Here is a 23,814-nt window from a genome sequence, read left to right on the forward strand (position 1 = left end):
TACATTATGGGTTCATATTGTGATTTGTTTCTGGTAAACACACCATGGCTTGTTTGCAAACACTAAAACTAATATAACACAGAAACCTATATAAAGTGTAGAGAAAGGTTGTCCTGTTACACACAGTATATAATAGAAACGAAGTAGCAAACGTATAATCACCAAGGCACATATATAAACTATTTTACAGCATTATATAAACTATTTCACAGCATTATAGCAAACATAGCATTCATGTTTATATATTGCCAAAATAAAGGAGTTCATGAACTGAGGTTAAAACTCAGTATTCAGTGTTGTCTTGAAGCTTGGTAGAAAAAGCATCTCAATTGATGATCTTTATAAATGAGGGTTGTACCCTTTAAACAAATTATCAAAGTCCCAAGCAAGAAAGAGTCTTCAGAATGTACATTCAAAGAAAGCAACAGCAAAAAACAACAAGGGCTCCCGGGGTATTCTATGTCCTTGTTTCAGGATGGGTGTCCCTTCTTCAGGTTTAGTTGCTTCTTGTATAGTCTTCTGAAGATTTTTACAAACTGTATTATAAGGAGACAATATAATAGATTTGCTGTTACCAGCACCCAGTAGCATGAAACAAAATTTAAGGATATTTGCAAAAAAAACTTAAGGATATTTGCAAAAAAACTTACTTTCACTTTTCTAGGTAGTGGCTCTGCTGTAATTCCAGCTCAGGATAGCAACTTTTTCTTTTTCCAAGAGCGAGCAAATTGACTGATAAGGGCTACTCTCTTTTAAGGATTGTGAGCTAATTGCAAAGCTAATTCACAGGTAACAAGAGAGATCTAATTTATCATTCAGACCATGTGGATGCATAGTTTGTAATTTGGAAATCCAGAAGGCTTCTCTCTGGAGTAGAACCCTTTTAACATCACCATGAGGTTTTATGGTGATCTTTTCTAAGGCACAAAAAGTAAAGCTGGTATATGAGTGGGCTTTCTCTAAAAAATGAGAGTAGAGGGTAGACTCTGATGATTTATTTTTGATGCGTGAGCGGTGTTCAAGTATTCTAATCTTTAATGATCTGGAGGTCATGCCTACATATAGAAGTCCACAGGGACACTGTATAACATAAATGACCTGGTCAGTGATACATGTAGTAAAACTTCGTAGTTGTATATGGATTTTTAGAGTTGGATGTAAAAAATGTTTAGTTCTGAGAGACTGTGTGCAACATTGACAATGTCCACAGTTTGAGTGGCCTCTAAGGTTAGATTTCTTGATAGTAGATGTTGTTAAATCAGAGCTTATTAGCATATCCTTAAGATTTCTTGAGCGTTTATTAGCTATCATAGGTAAGTATTTGCAACCAGGGATATCTCTAATAAGATGCCAATGTTTCTTAAGTATTTTGTGAATTTTTGGAGTGAACTGAGTCAAAGTTAAGGGCCAGATGATACGGTCATTGTGTTTCTTTACTTGGTCTTTCAGTAAATTTCTTCTATCTATGGTTTCTACTTTCCTAATGGCAGTGTTTAGAATTCCTGTAGGATAACCTCTCTTGTTAAATTGGTCTCTGAAGAGAGATACCTCTGCTACGAAATCCTCAGGTGTACTGGTGTTGCGTTTTAATCTCATTAATTGTGCAAAAGGTAAGTTGGTTTTTAACTTGTGGTGGTGGAAGCTGGAGTAATGCATAATAGAGTTTTTGTCTGTAGGCTTTCTATAGTTCTTGACCAACAGTTTATTATCCTTTTTGTAAACTGTGACGTCCAAAAAATTGACACTGGTATGGCTGTGGGTACTGGTAAATTTTATGTTATTGTGTATAGTATTTAGCCAAGTGCTAAGTTGTCTGGCTGTATCCTCTGTATTACAAACTAAAAAAATGTCGTCTATGAATCTCCCATAATATATTATATCATGTAGTAATTCGTTCTTAGTACTATTCAACTCCTTTATTTTGGCAATATATAAACATGAATGCTATGTTTGCTATATTGTTTGCAAACACACCAGAAGCGGCTTGCAGTTTTTCAAGTCGCTCCTGACACGAAAAAAGAAAGAAAGAAAAGAAAGAAAAAGCAAAGGTGAATTCAAACATTACAAGACAGATTGCACTAAAACATATCAGGACTTAATCTTAAATTTTGAACACAGTCATTATATGTAACAAGAACTTTCAGAAAATTCTTCTCTACATATATTAAAACATAACAGGTGAACATCTGAAAAGGAATTTCTCACTAATATGGGTCCAAAGAATTTAAGAATGCAAAGGTCAAAGCAGCCCTTAGAGAAGCAAGTACTCAAAATATTGGTATATGATCCCACCTAGCCACTCCAGGCTCATTCTGCAATAACTAAAATATGCTGGTCATACACAGGGAAAACCACGTAACACACATTACAGTAGTCCAATCAGGAATATGGATCATGCTGGATAAATTACCGTGGCAAAAAAGGTTGCATTTAGTGAAGCAATCAAAGTTGGTTAGAAGTTACTCATGTGGGCCTCAGGGGCTTTGCTGAATCAATGAGAACCCCTAAAGTATATACCTGTTCAGATAAGGATGAAATCCCAACTACAGATAACCTGCAGAGCCAATTCCTGGATATAACAATGGCTTTTTGGAAGTGAAGAAGCATCAACACTTGTATATAGTACAATGAAAGACTGAGGGAATCCTGTGGCACATACCTGCTGTCTTGTTTTTCACTTTCGTTTCTTAGATCAATGTAACTCAAAGTGTTTTGCTTCCTGCCTGCATGGAGAGATTACTCTGCCCTTCTTCCCAAAACTGTATTACCCTTTTGTTTGAGAAGGGAGTATGATGAGGCTTCTCTGCCTCAAGATGCCTTGCAAATACACTCGAGAGTCAGCATTCTTCTGCCAAAATGAAGTAACTTTTTTATATCTACACTTTTATCTGAGATGTATTACCTGCAACAATAAAAATAAGTTTTTACCTTGTTAAACTTTACCACAGCATCCTGCATGTTTTCTCTCCTGTTTCTTACTATAAGCTCATATATAGCATTAGCTACATTACATTCTACTCTGCTGTAGATACTGTATCAAATATTCCTACATGGTCTACCCACAAAAACCACTGTCATATAAGGATTCAATCTTAAGTAGCACTTTTTTGAGTCTGCCAAAATGTTTAACTGTGATTAGCTTTTGAGTGATTATTAAAATATATACTTTAAATAGTTGTTGCTTTGGCTTTAAATTGGGTTTGCTGCCCTGGAATGTTTTAGGATAGAGAGTATATGCAAACCATGGTATAATGAAAACCATAATTCCCATACCTTGAGACCACTGAAATGCAGTATCAGTGAGCTGCAACCATTTCTAGAGAATAACACAGGCCTTACACAATTTCTGGGAGGCAGGCCTTTATTACTCTACAATTTCCTAATTTTAAACAGCTGCTCAGTTACAGCAGCATGCATAATAGTTAAAATTCTGGCAGAAACCCAGATGCCCTATCTGTCCCCACTTCTACTTCTGGGAGCAAGATTAGAGTGGCCAATAACATCATTCACAACATCAGAGGTACATTTACCAGCTCTTCCTCCATTTTATGCCAGCAATGTCGCTGCATTCTACATTGGGCAAACAGGACAGTCTAGATCCAAGAGGATGACTAGACATAAATCAGACATTCGAAACTGCAGTACCCAAAAACTGTTAGAGAACATTTCAACTTTCCTGGATACACAATAAGTGATTTATTGTGGTTCTTGATCAAGGAAATTACTAAGAAAGGCTAGAAAGTAAAACTATTGAATTTGCTTATATACAAGAATCCTCATTACTGCACATATAACAAAAGCATTTTCAGAGAGTAAGTTCTGAACCTGGAAAACTAATTTTTGATAAGCAAATGTATTGCTTTCACACATCAACACTATCTGACCACTGAAAAGATCTGAAAGACCAGTTTCACTTTATAGTAGTCCTTTAAAAATTTGGGGCCAGTATAAACTTGCAAGTATAAATTTGCATTTTTCTAGAACCTATTAGTTTCTCTACCACTCCCACAACTATGTAAATGTGTTTTGTAAAGGAGCATTTATTATCACTCTGTACTGCACCCTAAAGATTTATATCCACAAAGGTTAAAGCGAAAATAAAAAATCAGTCTTAAAAGTACTGTCACATTCCTTTTTTTCCCCTCCCTCCCCCACCTTCTTTTTCAACTAAGACATCCTACTGTTCGTTGCAAAACACAGCCTGAAGATCAGGAAATAAATGCAAAGCCCAACTGCATTATCAAGTTACAGTTCAACCGGACAACACCATTTGTGGGAACAAGTGACAACCTCAAACTACACAACTGATCTAATTAACAATCCACAAATAACTGGTAACAATTTACCTTAACATAACGCTGAGCTGCTGAACTTGCAGACCGAAAGGTCCCAGGTTCAAATACCAGGAGCGGCTTGAGCACCTGCTGTTAGCTCTAGCTCCTGCCAACCTAGCAGTTTGAAAACATGCCAATGTGAGTGGATCAATAGGTACTGCTCCGACGGGAAGGTAACTGCTCTCCATGCAGTCATGCTGCCCACATGACCTTGGAGGTGTCTACGAACAATGCCGGCTCTTCGGCTTAGAAATGGAGATGAGCACCAACCCCCAGAATCATGACTGGACTTAACGTCAGGGGAAACCTTTACCTTTTATACCCATTAAATACCCCCCATTTAAGTTAGTGAAGCATTTAAAGTTGACTTTTATTAAGAGAGAGGATCTGAAAAGAAATAGCAAAAAAAAAAAAACAACCTATTGTTATTAAACTCAAGAAAAAAACTTTTGGAATTTCCCATTTTCTCTGCTGAGACTCAATTTACCAGCATCCTTTCACTTTCATAAACTAAACATAGCAGTGGCTCTTTCTTTTTCTCACACAAAATTTCCATCAATATGAGGTCTTTTGTGGTATACACAAGTCACCAGCAATTGTAGGAACTGGTGAGATCATGTTGTTATTCTGGTCCAGCACAGGTATTTAGCTCATCTACAAGCATATTACATTCTGCCTTTTGCTGAAAACGTTTACGATTTTCTATTAACAGAACGTCACTCTGTACCAACTGTCACTTGTAGTTGACAGCACAAGAAGAGTATCTCACTGACTGTGCAGGTCAGTTTATATATCTATCTATCTATCTCTCTACCTATCTATCTATATAAGTATTCAGCCTAATAACAGGTCACTATTTTGATTCAGACCTTGGCTTCCGATAAATCGTTTCAGCCATTGTAATTTTATATTACAGATTAATTTCAACCACTCTTAAAAGCAGCCTCAACTACTGAACACAGTAATTTCACTTTAGTTTTAAAACTGCATCAGCCTTTACAAGTATAATGGGGCAGTCCACAAATAACGCAGCAGGATTCATAGCACTCTGCAAATATTATAACTGAAATATATCAGATTTAAAACTACAGTGGAGCCTTAGTGTCTGCTGCGGTTTGGTTCCTGGACCCTATGGGGAATACAGTACCAAAATCCATGGATGGTCAAGTCCCATTATATACAATGGCATAGTAGAATGGTGTCCCTTATATAAATTGGCCAAATTAAGGTTTGCTTTTTTTTTTTTTGCAAGATTTGCTTTTTTAAAATATTGGTATTTTGAAGCCATGGATACTGGAATCCATGGATGGAGAATCCATGAATGTGGAAGGCAGACTTCATACAGCTGTAAATTGTCAAAATTCTGTATGACAAAGTTACAAATCTGATTCACCTCTTAGTACCATAACAATATGGTACTGTTAATATGAGTACTGGTACATATTAATACTACATGATGGAGCCCCCAGTGGCACAATAGGTTAAACCCTTGTGCTGGCAGGACTGCTGACTGAAAGGTCAGCAGTTCGAATCTGGGGAGCGAGGTGAGCTCCTGTATGCCAGCTCCAGCTTCTTTTGCGGGGACATGAGAGAAGCCTCCTATAATAATACAATAATAATAACTTTATTTTCTGTACCCTGCCTCCATCTTCCTGAGAGTACTTGGGGCGGCTTACATGGGGCCAAGTCCGGGTAATTACAATAAACAGAATAAAACGCATCAAAAATAAAAGTACGTACAAAATTATACGCATTAACATAGTAAAATTAAAATGGTAACTGTAGTAAAGTTAAACATAGTTTACACACTAGAGTAAGGATGGTAAAACATCCAGGCATCCCCTGGGCAACGTCCTTGCAGATGGCCAATTCTCTCACACTAGAAGTGACTTGCGGTTTCTCAAGGTGCTCCTGACACACACACAAAAATGATACAATTATTCTCAATTGGTGCATTAACCCAAAAGAACAGAATGGGCCAAATATTCTTTAAAACATGAGCTATCAAGGTAAAAAATATTACTGACTTTCTTTGCAGAAACAGTCACATTAGCCTTAGTGAGGCAAAAACAGAAAAATAACAGGAATAAATTTGAGTCAATTTATTACTGAGAACAAGGTGAACCAACAGAGACAGCATAGTGTAGTGGTCTGAATCTAGACAACAATTCTGGAGAAAGGGGTTAGAATCCCCATTCGGCCATTGAAACTCAAGTGTGACTTTGAGCAAGTTGCAATTTCTCAGCCTGAGGTGGGCAACAATAAAGTAAATAAGGTAGCCATAGGGTTGCCAAAAGTCAGAAACTATTTCACAGCACACAGTAACAAGGTAGAACACTGAGAATAGGTTTCCCCATTATATTCAGAAGCAAACTAGTTCAACTAGATTCCACTTTCACTTTTGAATGACAAAATAAAGTTGAAGCATACTTGTAAATAACAACTGTAACTATATGGGAATGGCTCCAATAAGCATTGCAATTGACAAGTTTATCAGGAGGCAATAAACTCTTCCACGTAAGTTTAAAGATACAATACATTTAAAAAACTATTCCTAAAGCTGGATCAGGAACCATAACTTTAGAAAAGCCTTTAAAATAGAAGGAAAGGGGGAAAAAGAATACTTGGGCTGAGGCTCCTATTCCAGAAAAAAATGAAGCTACATTGTAGGTATTCTCGTATGGAATTAGCTAATAACATTTGACAAAAGGTTCAAACTTCTTTCTGTGTACACAAATGACCTGCAAATAGTTGGGTTCTTTTTCTCACAGAAGCTGTCCCAACATGAAGTGGCAAGTCTAAAGGTGACTAACAATTTGGGAAAACAGAACCCGGGAGTGACTATTATGAACAATTAAGTAATTCACTCAGAATGGCCAAACTGGATTCTTGCAAAATGCCAACCTCTTTTTTAAAAAGATGCACATACAAATCTTTCTCTACTAAAGGAAAGGCATTCCAGAGCCCAAACTCCACTACATTAACAAGGCAAAGAAGGTTCTTGTTCACCAAATCTCACTCCAACTGGCATTTCTTCCAGCTCTGCTTGTTCTTCAGTGTGATTACTCAGAAGTAAGCTCCAAATGGGTGCAACAGTGGAGAGCAACCCTTCCTGTGGGTCCTAGTGCCTATGGTGCAGTTGGTTACTCACCAATTCTCAATGGGATTTACTACCATTAAGCCTACTAAGGATTGCAGCCTTCATCTTCCAGACACTATTTGCCTCCTTCAGAAAACTGAAGCAGTCTGTGCTTTTTTATCAACTTCCTACGCAGCCACAAAGTACAGCAGGAGGTTTTGATATCCCTTATCTGAAATGTTCCAAAATTGTCCAAATGTGGAGGCTGAGATTGTGACACCTTTGCTTTCTGATGTACACCAACTTGGCTTCATGTACAAAACCCTTCCAAAACAGTGTGTATATGCCCACCTATCAACTATGGACACAAGGGTGTATGTAGAACATAAACACATTTTGTGTTTAGATTCCAAATGCAGTATGCCCCAAAAGTCTTCACACTTAGGAAAAAAATTCAGAAACACTTATATTTTATATATTTAATTCTATATATTTATATTTTTACACTGTACCCGTGTGTGTAGAAAGAGGTGGCCAACACGTAGTAAATATTTTGCAATGACTATTTTGTAAATAGAGTGTCATAGAATCATAGAGTTAGAAAAGACCTTGTGGGCCATCCAGTCCAACCCCATGCCAAAAAGCAGGAAAATACAATTTCCCATTTTCCCTATATATGATGACTTTTGGGACAATCCTCGAGTTACAAACATCTGACAGACAACTCTTAGTTAAGGATGGGACAACAGGAAGTGAGAAGAAATTACTCATAGAAAGTGAAATTCGCTCCTGAAAGAGTTATTATCATGGGGAAAAGGTTTCTCCACTGAAGCTTTCTCACCCATCCTTGTTTCCACAACAAGACAAATTTTTCAAAATCTAATTCTCATAGGGACAGAAAATGAGGTGAAATCTTCTGAACAGGGGCACAGATAGCAAAACAAACACCACAGGGGTGTTAACCTTTCCTTATGCTAACCAAAGCATGTATGTATTTATGTGTATATGTTTGTGTGTGTGTGTGTAAATACACACACACGTATATATATACATGGCTGGAGTTATACTTACATACAAATCCAACTTACATACAAATCCAACTAAAGAACAAACCTACAAAACGTTTCTTGTTCCTAATTTGGGGACTGCCTGTATACACATATTCCAAAATCCTAAGGGGGCGGATCTGAAATGGAAAACATTTTCTGTTCCTCCAAGTTGGGATGTGTCGAAGGCTGTCATGGCCATAATCACTGGGTTGCTGTGAGTTTTCCAGACCATGTTCAAGAAGCATTCTCTCCTGAGTTTTCGCCCACATCTATGTCAGGCATAGTCAGAGGTGTGAGATCTGTTGGAAACTAGGGAAGTGGGGTTTATATACCTGTGGAAAGTCCATGGTGGGAGAAATAACTCTTGTCTGTTTGCGGCAAGTGTGAATGGTGCAATTGGCCAACTTGATTAGCATTAAATGGCCTTGCAGCTTCGAAACCTGGCTGCTTCCTTGCAGCTTCAAAGTCTGGCAGGAAGCAGCCAGGTTTTGAAGTTGCAAGGCCATTTAATGCTAATTCGTTTATTCATGTACTGTTGTTTTATTTTATTTCATTTTCTACCTTTTTGTCTGAAAACTGGAACCCAAAATGGTCATTATTTAAATAATCCGTTTTTTTCAAAGTTTCCATACATTTCATGATCACCGGCCTATCTTAATTGACAACTAAATCTACATTGCAACATTCACACCGGCCTCAAACACTCAAGAGTTTTTTCTCCCACCCTGGACCTTCCACAGATACATAAACTCCACTTGCCTAGTTTCCAACAGACGCCACAACCTCTGAGGATGCCTGCCATAGATGCAGGCGAAACGTCAGGAGAGAATGCTTCTGGAACACGGCCACACAGCCCGGAAAACTCACAGCAACCCAGTCCTTACGGGTGGAAGTTCTTCCTCATGTCCGGGTGCACAAATTGTAAATTGTTGCTGTGTGGTGGCGACGGGGTTTCCTTGGCCAGGCTTGTTCTGAGGGCTGTGCCTTCCTCTGAGGAGCCACAAATAACTTTCACGCGCTTGCGGCGGCCGTTACTCACCCTGAGGTCAAATCCTGCTGGACGCTCAGGAGGCGCTCGCGCAGGCTCTCGAACATCGTGGCCCCTGCTGCTTCTTTGCCGCCAGCGCGCGCGCCAAGGCTGACTCGCAGCAGCAACAATAACAAGCACCTTCCACCACCTGGAAGACTCAAGAGTTCACTGCGGCAGCCTCAAGAAGAAGCACGGGACACAGGCGAAGGGGCGGGGCTTACAGACACACACACACAAAAAGACCCCGCGCGCGCCGCGGAGAAGAGGCGCGAGGGGGCAGCCCTAGCCCTCGGCAAATGCTCTCACGCGCCTGACGCCTGTCACCCGGCGTCCCGCCCATCCGGCTCAACCAATCAGACCCAAGAATCGGCAAGAACCTAGACATAATCTAACAGTTAGAATATAACCTAGTATAGCAAACTTCCGAGTTTGACTAAACAGAGAATGCTCTACAGGCCTTTTTGGACTTCAGCTCCCAGAAGCCTCAGCAGCTTTGACCAATCATCAAGGATTCTGGTAGTTGAAGTCCAAAATCACTCGGCGACTAGAGTTTCTGGTTAAAGAAGGCCCGGGCAGACTTCGGCACTCCAGGTGTTTTGGACTTCTACTCCCACAATTCTTAACAGCCGGTAAAATAGATCACACATCTTTATTCCATCAACACCTACAGTAGTCTCTCACTTATCCAACATTCACTTATCCAACGTTCTGGATTATCCAACGCATTTTTGTAATCAATGTTTTCAATACATCATGATATTTTAGTGCTAAATTCGTAAATACAGTAATTACTACATAGCATTACTGTGTATTGAACTACTTTTTCTGTCAAATTTGTTGTCTACATGATGTTTGGGTGCTTCATTTGTAAAATCATAATCTAACTAGATGTTTAATAGGCTTTTCCTTAATCCCTCCTTATTATCCAACATTCTGCCGGCCTGTTTATGTTGGATAAGTGAGACTCTACTGTATTAGTTTCCACTGAGAAATTTATTTATTTATAGTATCAAAAGCGAAACCGAGGGTACAGTTATAATTTATTTAAAAACACAATGGCATTATGCTTGGCATTATGCTAAATGTCCTTTGACCAGTAGCTGGCCACTTGGAGTGCCTCTGTGTTGCTATAAGAAGGTCCCCTCCATTGTGCATGCAGCAGGGCTCAGACTGCGTTGTAATATAGGTGGTCTGTGGTTTGCTCTTCTCCACACTCACATGTCGTGGACTCCACTTTCTAGCCCATTTCTTAAGGTTGGCTCTGCATCTAGTGATCCCAGAGCACAGTCTGTTCATTGCCTTCCATGTCACCCAGTCTTCTGTCTGCCCAGGAGGGAGTCTCTCATCCGGTCTCAGCCATTGATTAAGGTTCCGGGTTCTAGCCTGCCACTTTTGGACTCTCGCTTGCTGAGGTGCTCTTGCAAGTATCTCTGTTAAATATCCACTGGGAAAAACATTAAATAAAAGAGATAAAATATTTACAGATTCTTCCCGGAAGCATATTTGGTTAAAGAGCCTACAGTTTTTGAAAGTGAAGTGGAAGCTGTTTTTATAGACACTTAGCGAAAGAAGCCAGAAGACCCCGATGGCGCAGTAGATCAAACCCTTGTGCTGGCAGGACTGATGACTTGAAGGTTGGGTTGCTGACCTGAAGGTTGCCGGTTCAAATCCAACCCTGGGTGAGCTTGGATGAGTGAGGGAAGAGAACCTGGGATTATTATGACCACTGGATCATTACATTAATTTCTTACACACACAAAGATGGTTTTGCAATAAATGATTCTAAAGATGGGTTCAGAAAAGGAAAAGGCACTAAAGGGCATTCCGAATATACGGTAGGTTGGCTATTGGAAGGGAGTGTGGGATTTCAGAAGAAAATAAATATGTGCTTTATAGATCTGCATAGATTATGCCAAGTCCCCGATGGCGCAGCAGGTTAAACCACTGAGCTGCTGAACTTGCTGACCGAAGGTCAGTGGTTCGAATCCAGGGAGCAGGCTGAGCTCCCTCTCATAGGCCCAGCTTCTGCCAATCTAGCAGTTCAAAAACATGCCAGTGTGAGTAGATCAATAGGTACCGCTCCGGTGGGAAGGTAACGGCACTCCATGCAGTCATTCCAGCCACATGACCTTGGAGGTGTCTATGGACAACGCTGGTTCTTCAGCTTAGAAACAGAGCTGAGCATCAGCCCCCAGAGTCGGACACGACTAGACTTAATGTCAGGGGAAAACCTTTACCTTTATATATTTTAGGCACTGAAAAACACTTCTAAAGCTCTGCTATTTTTATGCACTGGCAAATCTCTGTTTTCCTAATAGAGCAGAGATAACAGAAACGATTGAAATCTTGGTCTAGCATAATTATATCTGTTTGTATGCCACAAGAGAAGATTCTACTCTAAAGGGTTTTTGGCTCTTCTCTGAAAGGTCATGCTTTTCTAAAAGTTATGATTTCCAAAAGGTGTTTTTCCAAATGGTTATGAATTCCATTTTCCATAAAGGATTTATCATACAGAAAGCTAGATTAGACCTGGATGAACACAGTGAAAACTGGAGGAAGGGACATCAACAATTTAAAATGCACAGATAATCCCATTCTACCAGGAGAAAAGGGGAAATATGAATGACTACTCATGAAATTTAAGGAAGAAATCACAACAGCTGAATATTAAGCTGACTTAGGAAAACAAAAATAATAATAATCACAGAAAATTTATTTAATTATAAAGTGGACAATGAAGTCATGGGAATTGTTTAAAAATTACATATTAGCTCCTTAAAATGGGCACTGTAATAAACAGGACTTGGCATAGGATATATAAAGAAACTAGTTAAGATGCTCAAGTGCTAAGCTATATAACTGAATACCAACGTCAGAATTATCCATATCATGGTATTTCTGATTTATATTTATATTATGAAAGCTGGGCAATGAAAGTTAATAGCGGGTAAAAAGAAAGGGGGTGCTAGTGGAGAGTTCTATGGATGCAATGGATTGCTAAAAAGACAAATAAATGAATCCAAGAACAAACTAAACCTGAACACTCACTAGAAGCCAAAATTACAAAAGTGATCTGTCATTCTTTGGACTATCATGAGATGGCATGACTCACTGGAAAAGTCAATAAATCTCAGTAAATTTGAAGGCAGTAGGAAAAAGGATAAAGCACATTTCAGGTGGATTACTGTCACAACAAACAAGCCACAGCCCTGAGTTTGTAAGAAATAGTCCTGCAAACAGCAAGGTCTCTTGGAGGACTGTCATGGGACTGTCATATGTGAAAGCTGACATGACAGCACATAACAACAGCAACAACAATAATCCACACAAAATGCAGTAGGTCTTAGCTTTTTTCATAATATGGTATTCTTTGGCATGTCAATTGTGTTCTTAAACTATAAATCAGCATGATGTAGCCTGTCACAAATATTTAGAACATTGTTTTTTCTCACAAGTGGAAAGGCCCACTATAATTCAATATGATGAATATATAACATACATTATCCAACTGATGAGAAATGGAAATTATCTTTGCAAAAAATGTAGATTTGAGAGGGGCAGAATATTTAAAAGTCCAAGTTATGTCCGTTGTCTTGATTTGATTTATATCCTGCCTATCTCCTACAGCAGTGATTCTCAACCTGGGGTTCCCAGGTGTTTTTGGCCTACAACTCCCAGAAATCCCAGCCAGTTTACCAGCTGTTAGGGTTTCTGGGAGTTGAAGGCCAAAAACATCTGGGGACCCCAGTTGAGAACCACTGTCCTACAAGACTCAGGACAGTTTACAATTAAATAGGATACAATTATTATTATTATTATTATTATTATTATTATTATTATTATTAAACTTATATACCGCTACTCCCGGTTTGGCTCGGAGCGGTTTACAAAAATAGATTAAAACAATACACTTGGCTTTAAAATAGCAATAAAAACAATAAAAGCAACAATAAAAGCAACAATAAAAACAGACATAGCCCCGAGTCTTTCACCCATTGAACGCTTGTCGGAAGAGCAAGGTTTTGCAGGCTTTCCGAAAGGCAAGTAAGTCTCGGGTGGTTCGAGTTTCCACTGGCAAGGCATTCCATAATTGAGGGGCTACAATCGAGAAGGCTCTCTGCCTAGTGGAAGACAAATGATAAGTCCGTATGTTAGGGACTTCAAGCAAATTTTGGTCTTCGGACCGAAGTAATCTCTGGGGTTGGTAGGGTGATAAGCGGGCCCTCAGGTACGCTGGCCCCAGACCATGTAAGGCCTTGAAAGTTAGTACTAGTATCTTGAAAGTAATCCGGTACTCAATCGGTAGCCAGTGCAGCTGTTGAAGAATTGGGGTGATACGCCACCTCGCCGGCACCCCGGCGAGAAGACGAGCCGCCGCGTTTTGCACCAGCTTCAGTTTCTGGATCACTGACAGAGGAAGGCCAATGTAGAGGGCGTTACAGTAGTCGAGCCTCGAGATGACCGTCGCCTGGATCACCGTCGCCAGGTCGTTCCTAGATAGGTAGGGAGCCAGTCGCCTAGCCTGACGTAGATGAAAAAATGCAGATCTGCTCACAGCAGAGACCTGGGCCTCCATTGTGAGCAGAGGGTCCAATAAGACACCAAGACTTTTTACCGAAGATGACGGACGTAGTGTCTCACCATCCAGGGTAGGCAGCTGGATCTCCCTCCACCCGGACGGCCCAGCCAAAGGATCTCTGTCTTCGCTGGATTCACCCTCAACCTGCTGGCACGCAACCATCCAGTAACGGCTTCAAGGCACTGATGGAAACTATCGGGTACGGAGTCCGGCTGGCCCTCCATCCTCAGAATGAGCTGAGTGTCATCAGCGTACTGGTGGCACTCGAGCCCAAAGCTCCGCACCAGTCGGGCAAGTGGTCGCATATAGATGTTAAATGATAGAGGAGAGAGAATAGCTCCCTGTGGGACCCCACAAGTTAGCGGAGACCACGCGGAAACCAACCCTTCCCTCACCACCCGCTGTCCCCGATTTTGGAGGAAGGAGGACACCCATTTCAGGGGTATCCCCCTAACCCCCGTCATGGCTAGGCGGTGGGTCAATAGATTGTGGTCGACCGTATCAAATGCTGCTGTGAGATCCAATAACACGAGCAGCGCTGATCCGCCTTGATCCCTCTGGCAGCGAAGTTGGTCTGTGATGGCGACCAGCACAGTCTCCGTTCCGTGTCCCTTACGGAAGCCGGACTGGAAGGGATCAAGTCTGGCTGTGTCATTGAGGAACTGCTGCAACTGTTCCACTGCTGCTCTCTCAACCAGCTTGCCCAGAAACGGAAGGTTCGACACTGGGCGGTAGCTAGCGGGAACCGAACGATCTAAGTCTGGTTTCTTCAGCAGCGGAGATACCGATGCCTCTTTTAAACCCTCTGGGAAAACTCCTTGCTCAAGGGAGCTATTTATTATATTCAACAGAGGTTCACGTAATCTATCTAGGCAGGATTTTACTAGCCAGGAGGGACACGGATCGAGGGAGCAGGTGGTCGGCCTAGCTGCAGTCATGATCCTGTCGACAGCCTCTGCATCCAGCGGGGTAAACCAGTCCAGGATGGGCCCAGAGAGTGGCCACGGAGTCTCAAGTTCAGTTACTGTATCCATCGTGGCAGGGAGTTCCCGGCGAAGAAGCGAGATCTTGTCTGCAAAATAGCTCTGGAAAACCTCAGCAGAAGGAGCCAGGTCATTATTGTTTGGAACAGAAGGGACCTTTGTCAGGGATCTAATGATCTTAAATAATTGTGCTGGGTGTGAGCTCGCAGACACTATCAAGGAAGCATAATACGACTTTTTTGCCTCGGTGATAGTCTGCTCATAAGACTCTCTGGACTTCTTATAAGCTGATTCCGATTCCTCATCACGGCGTTCCCGCCACATGACCTCTAGCCATCTCTTCTCCCGTTTCATCGCACGGAGCTCCTCAGTGAACCAAGGAGACTGATTCTTACGGGGTCGGAGAAGGCGTCTAGGTGCGATCTCATCGAGTGCATTGGCTAATTTGGTGTTCCATGTATCCACTTGCACCTCCAGTGAATCGCTGACAGGTTCTATGGCCTTTAGAGCATTCAGGAACCTGACCGGTTCCATTAGTCTCTTCGGGCGAACCCAAATAGGTTCGGCGCCCAGGTTGGGTGGGTTGGTGTGCTCTATACGGATTCCTAGGGCGCAGTGGTCCGACCATGGAACCTCCAAAACGGAGGTTAGGGTCACTTGGATTCCAACCCCAAAGATCAAATCTAGTGTGTGGCCAGCCTGATGTGTAGGCCCAGTATTATAAAGTGAGAGTCCTAGTGTCGCCATGGTCGACACTAGGTCTTCAGCTGCTGAGGAGAAGGAGCCTGCATCAGCATGGACATTGAAGAATATGAAGAAAATTTTTAAAAAGCAAGTGATTAGGTATTATGTATAATCATCATCATCAAGGGGATCACTTGTGGCTGAGTATGATTTTTCTCCATGGGTAAAGACTTGGTGGTGGGACCATATGTGTTGCACCTCCTAGGCTGCGTAGGCACCTCAAAACCACACTGGAGCCCCAGAATATAAGCAAGCAAGCTGTTTATTGAAGATTATATGCAAGCGACAGCACATTAAAGTTCAGAGTCAATAAAATGGGTTTAAATACACAGGAACCAAGTATCTGATAAACTTGAAGCAAGAGTCTATAAAAGTAACTCAAAGAACATAGCCCAAACTGGATATCAAAGTAAGTCCCAATAAAGATATCACTAATAGTCCAAACAAGAGTTTTAAGCATTAATCCAAGGCATGAATCAAACTGGAAACACAGGAAAGTACACTGGAATGCAGGAACAAGACTCCAAATTTAGTCCAAGGTATAGAGTCCAAGCTGGATCACACAACAAGGGTCTTGGCTGGAACACAAATCCAAACTAGAAAAGTCAACTGGAAACACAGGAAAAAGCAAGGCTGGAACTTGAAACAAGATACAAGGCCACAGAGATACACACGAAGCAAAGATCTTCCTTCTTGAATAGCATTGTTACCACCTCTGGCTGTTTCATAGAAAACAAAGATTCTTATGGGAAACTCAAGGTCCCATACCACTCATTATTTCATTTCAAAAGCAGACACCTACTCCTCCTAATACACTCCTTTTCCTTTCTCAACTGAGTTATCGCTCTCCTCCTGTCAAGCTCATTATCCCTCCCCACTTTATCAGTTCCTACATCCAAACTAGAATGTCCATCTGACACCTGGAGATCCAACCTTGATCGCTGTGAGGAATGCGGTTCAAACTGCCTGTTTGCTACCATTCTGTCTCTGGTCCCAGAATCCACTGGGACAAACTCTGGCTGCATCTCAGGCCCAAACACAGAGTTGTTTGGGCCTGGCAAGGCAGGTGGGGGAACAAACTCTGGCTGCATCTCTGACAAGGCAGGTCCAGGGACAATCACAGGCTGAATGGGCCCAAGCTCAGGCTCACCTGACAGCTCAGATGGAGGCTGCTGGGCTACAACAATAAGTGACTGTAGAGACCTATTCTGGATCTGCATAGTTTTTCAAATGACAACATACATTTCCAGATGGAAGGCGGTCCCAACAAGGGTTTCACCTTCTATTCGTGCCTCTTCAAAAATCCACAACACTGTTCGTAACAGTTGACCTCCAGTTAAAGCACTCAAGTGCCAGGGCTTTTCAGTTCTCAGTGTTTATTCTACATTTTTAAAGGTTAGTTTTAAACCCATCTTCAAATCTCTTTTCCTGTCCATCCACATTCCGTTTTCCATTCTTGAGTTGAGAGTAGAGTAACAGTTTTGGGAGATGATGACTGGGCATTTGGACAACATGGCGAGACCAGCAAAGTTGATGGCAGAGGATCATTGCTTCCATGTTGGTGGTTTTTGCTTCTTCCAGAATGCTGACATTTGTCCACCTGTCTTCCCAAGAGATTTGCAGTATTTTTCGAAGGCAACACTGATGGAATTGTTCTAGAAATCAAAAGTGAAGTTTGTAGACGGTTCATATTTCACAGGAGTACAACAGAGTTGGAAGGACAATAGCTTTATAAACAAGCATCTTGATATCTCTACGAATGTCACAATCCTCAAACACTCTCAGCTTTGTTTGCAGAGCTCAGACAATGTTGTATTTTGATGTCAATGTTGACTTTTGTGGAGAGGTTGATGCCTAGGTAGTGGAAATGGTTCACATTTTCTAAGCATTACACCATTAAGTTTTATTTCTGGCATTGCAGAGGGATTGGTTGGTGCTTGCTGGTAGATCATTTTGATTTTTTCAATGTTCAGTGAGAGTCCAACCTTTTCATATGCCTCTACGAAGGTGTTTTAAGTGACTTTTAGGTCTTCCTCTGAATGAGCCGAAACTACGTTATCGTCAGCATATTGGAGTTCTAAAGCATAAGTTGTTGTGACCTTACTTTTGACTTCCGGCCTGCTGAAGTTAAAGAGCTTGCCATCTGTCCAATATATGATTCTCCCATTGGGGAGCAGATTCCTGTCAACAAAGTAAATAATAGCTATGAAGATGGAAAATAAAATTGTGATAATAACTCATCCTTGTCAGTCACCTAATGCCACCTTAAATGGGTCACTTTGGGATCCATTACTATCCAAGATTGTTGCCATCATGAAGGTTTAGAATATTTAAGAATGTAAGAACAGAAAATCCAAGATGCACACCCTTTAAAGACCCTTCCACAACAGTCAATAGCCAAAAGCCAGACTAAATAGTAATGTCTGCCTGTTACTAAAGGAAATCCAAATGTAATGCTGCTTGGAACAGATAAAAGCTCTCTTTTTCATGTGCCTTTAACAATGGTTGGATTGAAAGGATGTTTTCTGCTGAGGAGTCAAATTTGTGATAGGCTTATATATGTTTTAGACAGTATGGACCTGAACTACATTATAAGCCATAAACAGGACTTGGAATCCTGCCTAGAAATGGACTAGTAACTTGCTAAGTTGGCATAACAATTAGTTTATTTTCTTGTAATTGGCTCTAATTAGCGGTATGGCCACAGCATCTTGGACCTACTGAAGTATCTGAACAGTTTCCAAATGCCTTCCTATGTAGACTGTATTACAGTAATCTGAATAGCATATAACCAAAATACATGTCACCATAGCCAGGATAGACACCTCCAGGAAAAGATATAGCTGAAGCATTTGTCTTTACTACAGAATTGAATTTTTAGCTATCAGTAATATCTGGGCATGAAAACCAGGACTGAGTCCAGGAATATACCCAAGCTGTGAACCTGGGTGTACATGGGAAAGGGCCTCTCTTGACTAACCAGGAGCAGTGTTGTCTCATCTGGATTAAGCACCCATTCATTCAGTCTCATTCAGTTCAATATGGAGACCAGAAAATACTTTAGCACTGAAGCAGCTTTCTTGGACATAGATGGAGAGTGTTGGGTATCAGCAGCGTATTTTTAGCACCAAAACCCAAAACTCCAGGCTACATTCACGAGCTACTGATGTAAAAGTTAAAGAGCATAAGAGATAGAGGGGAACTGCAAGTGGCCTCATAGGCCAATAAACAGGATAATAAACAAAAAATCTTCAGCACTCTTTTGAGATCACCAACTAAGGCAGTACTTCTCAACCTTTGGTCCTCCAGGTGTTTCTAGGAATTTCTAGGAATTGAAGTCCGAAACACTCAGAGCACCAAAGGTTGGGAACCACTGAAAATAATAATAATAATAATAATAATAATAATAATAATAATAATAATAATAATAATTTTATTTTTATACCCCGCCACCATCTCCCCAGAGGGACTCGGGGCAGCTTACAGATATAAAACAAGCATACAATGGTATCAAATACAAAAAACACACAAATAAAATTAAAAGGCATAAATAAAATCACAATCATTGTAAGACACATGTTAAAACACATTGATAAAATTGTTTAGCTAAAGATATAAAAATTAGTCAAGAGGTCCAGTAGAACAGGAGGCACATCCTCAATGACCATTTAATGTAGTTTGAAAGCAGCTTCACAGTGCAGTGTTTATATAATACATGCTACAGCGTATTTTAAGGGCTTTAAACCAAGACACCAATGCCAGGAAATACTCCAAAATAGAAACCTTAACGTGCATCAGCATGCTTTAGTTTAGTGTAAACTACCACATGGTGAAAGCTTTTAAGCATATGCGCATTACAGAGGGAGAGATTTTTTAAAAGTGCATTCTCTGTGGCTGTCAAGTCATGTATACTGCGGATCCGGGTTTGAGAACAGCCTCAAACAGGCTAGTTTCACACTGAACTAAGTGACTAGTGTAAATGTGCCCAGGGTCACATCCCCTGTCTAGTTGCCAGTGTGCTTCATTCTGTAAAGGAATCCAAGCTGTCTGCATCACATAACCAGCCCTGAAGCCAGAGTAAAATAAATGTAGATGTCTTACTCAGGATTAGGAAGCCACCAGAGGCTCCAGTACCTTTCCTAAGAATGGGATATTGGAAACTAGATTATTGTCCAATGGAGGACTTTTATCACCACCTCTTTCAGTTAGGTCAGAAGGGTATTGTATTAAAGAGGTATTCTTGTCTTTTGCCTTAGGACTGGTGATTTTGTTGAAGCTCTGTGACATAGACAAATCATGAAACACGATTTCCTTTTTGGATTAAGAATTAAAAGGGAACTATATTTAGAAGCCATAATGGAAATGAGATACATGCATAATTCTTATTAATATTAAGTATGTGTAATTTCCTGCAAGCAGCTGAAAACATCCAGTGTGAGAAGGCGCTAGATTCTCATGGTTCTTTTCTAGGAGCAGCTGTCTGCTAATGCTTCTCTATCAAATTCACATTTTTCATTTTCTAAAGGAAATGAGAACACTAGTACTCTTCAGCTATATTTCAATTTCTTTTCTGCAGTAGGGATAATGTCATTGCAGAATCATATCTTGTTTTTAAATTCCTGGGTACGATGGATCTGCCTGTTCACAATGGATGAACATCTATCTATCCAACTCCTGAATTGCAATACAGTAGAGTCTCACTTATCCAACATAAACGGGCCGGCAGAATGTTGGATAAGCGAATATGTTGGATAATAAGGAGGCATTAAGGAAAAGCCTATTAAACATCAAATTAGGGTATGATTTTACAAATTAAGCACCAAAACATCATGTTAGACAACAAATTTGGCAGAAAAAGTAGTTCAATATGCAGTAATGCTATGTAGTAATTACTGTATTTATGAATTTATCACCAAAATATCACGATATATTGAAAACATTGACTACAAAAATGTGTTGGATAATCCAGAATGTTGGATAAGCGAGTGTTGGATAAGTGAGACTCTACTGTACGTTCGAAGAATCCAGAAATAGATATGCAACCAAAACATGATCTCATTTTTAGCAATCAGGTTTTCTTAAATCACTTTAATCTGTAGATGAATACAGATGATCATCATCACCACCACCACCACCACCACCACATGAGACAACACAAAGTTACACAAATTCAGTGGGTGTATGTGTTCCAACCCAGTTGTAATCTATTTTATGCATATTCCTCCTTTGTTCTTATATGGGACACAAGGAAGCTCATGGAATTGATTAACATAAAACACAATTTTGTTTAAAAACTACTAAATAAATCATCCTACTAAAAACTGGCAATTTCAAATGTACCACCCTAGTATTTTGCAGTAGTTATGTATAATTCATTACTTATAACCCAGTAGTTTCTATGTATGATTATGAAAGCTGGACAGCAAAGAAAGTTGATGATAAGAACATCAACACATTTACAATGCAGCATTGAAGGATTATTTTACAGATACCAAGAGCCTCTGACAAGACATGGTTAGGGGGGAAACGAAGAGAAATCATGCTGGAGCAAATCAGGCCTGAACTTTTACTTAAATGTAAAATGACTAAACTTGAGACTGTCATGCTTTGGACATATCATGAGACAATAGAAAAAGATAATGCTCTGCATGTTACAAAGATGGGCAGGAATCAATCTGTTTCAGCTCATTACAGCAAAAGGTAACTAGTTACCCAAGTAACTAATTAGAAATACAAGTTACTGTATATACTAGAGTATAAGCTGACTTGAATATAAGCTGAGGCACCTAATTTGACCACAAAAAACTGGGAAAACTTATTGACTCAAGTATAAGACGAGGGTAGGAAATGCAGCAGCTACTGGTAAATTTCAAAAATAACAATAAATAGTTATGGGATAAATTTGAGAGAGAGCCACAGTTGCCCTCTCCTGTTGCAGCAAGTAACTATGATGAATTAAATTCTAGCACAATAGCTAGGACTTTGTTCATAGACATTGTAGGGACTGTTACAATTAATGCAGAGTTCCATGAAGTATTACTACAGACCTCTAATTCTGCTTTCAGTAGCTTACATGAACAACGCTCTAATATCAGTTAAAAGGGGGAGTATAGTAGAAAAGACCAAGGAATGGAAGGTCAATGGAGGAAGTGGCTTGCCCATTCCATTTGCAATAAAATGTTTCAAAGTGCATTTAAATGAACACACATTTCTTCTACATTGTGGCTAGTAGGAGCCTTTGTATTTATTGATTGATTGGTGAAGTCTGATGGTAAAGGATGAGGATTTTTAATAGCCATCCTACAAATGAGATACAATGTAGGGGCAATTTGCCATCAAGTCCCACTTTAATCCCCTAATTGGCAGCTATTTGATCACAGCAAGTGTTGCTCTCATTCCTGATGTGCAAATGTGATATCAATAGCCATCCTGATGTTTTTGGTCCTAATGTTCAGGATCAAATTGAGGAAGAATGTCATGAATAATATAAAATCTTGTTGGTGGAAGACTTTTTGGCAATGAAGAAAAGGTGACAAAAAGCTATAGAGAAAACAGTGCAGTAATATAATAAAAGTCACTAGAGGGCAGAGCAAAGTCAGAAAAGTACTGGGATTTAAAAGAGAAGAAAACTCCATGCAGCTACCAATTACAAAAAAGTCAATATTCTGAATACATTGCCTTCTAGCTGCAGTGATTAGAAAATACAGCTCTACCACAAGACATTATATCTTCCTAGTCCAATGTTTACAGTTAATCTTTTATTTGGGTTGCTGTAAGTTTTTTGGGCTGTATGGCCATGTTCTAGTAGCATTCTCTCTTGATGTTTTGCCTGCATCTGTGGCTGGCATCTTCAGAAGTTGTGCTGGCAGTGAAGCAAGTGGAGAGTATATATGGATATATACCAGTGGAATGTCCAGGGTGGGAGAAACAACCTATGTCTGTTTAAAGCAAGTGTGAATGTTGCAATTACCAAGTTTGAATAGCACTGAGTAGCCATGAAGTAGCAAAGTCAGTAAGTGAGGGTATCTGCATAAATGTAGCCTTGCCTCTGTTGCCTGAAGGCACTCTCTGTTTGGGAGATGTTAACAGGCACTGGATTGTTTGCTGTCTGGAGTTCCTCTGTTTCTGTGTGGTGTTCCTTATTTACTGTCTTGATTCTGGTGTTTTTTTTAATACTGGTAACCAGATTTTGTTTATTTCCTGTTGAATTTCTATTGAAATGGTTCACATGTTTGTGGATTTCAATGGCTTCTCTGTATAGTTTTACATGATAGTTGTTAGAGTGGACTAGAATTTCTGTGTTCCGTGATTATAGTACTGTTTTCCTTTTTCCAAATAACATTACTTTCAAGCTATGTATATAGGATGTACATGAAACATAAATAAACATGTTTACACCTGTGTCTCATCTCCAAAATATCTCATTATGTATATGAAAATAATCCAATATCTGGGGGGAAAAGAATTTTAAAACTATTCTGGTCCCAAGACTTTGGATAAGAGATACAAAACCTGTATAGGAATAATAAGGAATAGTATGTATGGGAATAATGTGTATGGAAATAATGACACCTAAGTACTCTTACTGTCATTTCCAAAGTAATGCCAGGTCACAGAAAAACACCAAGCTTTAAAAGGCAAAAACATACTAATGAAGCCACATCAAAAGTCCTGCAAAAAGTCTCGTTTTAGTTCGGAATCAAAGTTGTGAAATAGAAAAAAATCTGCAAGACGAAAGTATAAGCCAACAGCAATAGTCGGCCAGTCTACATGTTTTTACTACCTTTTGTACTAATTCCCAGAACAGTTTTGCATTTTAACAGTTTGTTTGCCAAGACTGCTTAAGCTTGAGCTAAAGAAAGCTATGTGCACATTACTATGAGCCATGCTATCCTGTTACTTCAAGACAAAGCTCTTTAGCTTTGACTTAATCCATTAGCCAGAAATGCTAATTAATGACAATTGAAGACCAGTTTGCAACGGCGATCATTTTCTCGCTCTGCCAAGTTGAGTGCA

The 23,814-nt window shown here is 40.0% G+C and overlaps 1 protein-coding gene across 2 annotated transcripts in view; it reads right to left on the reverse strand.

The window, feature by feature from the left end:
- Positions 1 to 9,800, reverse strand: part of dtnbp1 (dystrobrevin binding protein 1) — a 73,690-nt gene extending 63,890 nt beyond the window's left edge. Inside the window, exon 1 of one of the 2 annotated variants that reach the window (XM_062980688.1) lies at positions 9,502 to 9,800. In XM_062980688.1, coding sequence (XP_062836758.1) covers positions 9,502 to 9,557 — 56 coding nt within the window. In that variant the 5' untranslated portion in view covers positions 9,558 to 9,800. The remainder of the gene's footprint in view (positions 1 to 9,501) is intronic. The other variant, XM_003219790.4, reaches the window with a different exon arrangement.
- Positions 9,801 to 23,814: the final 14,014 nt, after the last annotated feature.

The sequence above is a fragment of the Anolis carolinensis genome, chromosome 4, assembly GCF_035594765.1.
Source record: "Anolis carolinensis isolate JA03-04 chromosome 4, rAnoCar3.1.pri, whole genome shotgun sequence".
NCBI classification, from domain to species: domain Eukaryota; kingdom Metazoa; phylum Chordata; class Lepidosauria; order Squamata; family Dactyloidae; genus Anolis; species Anolis carolinensis.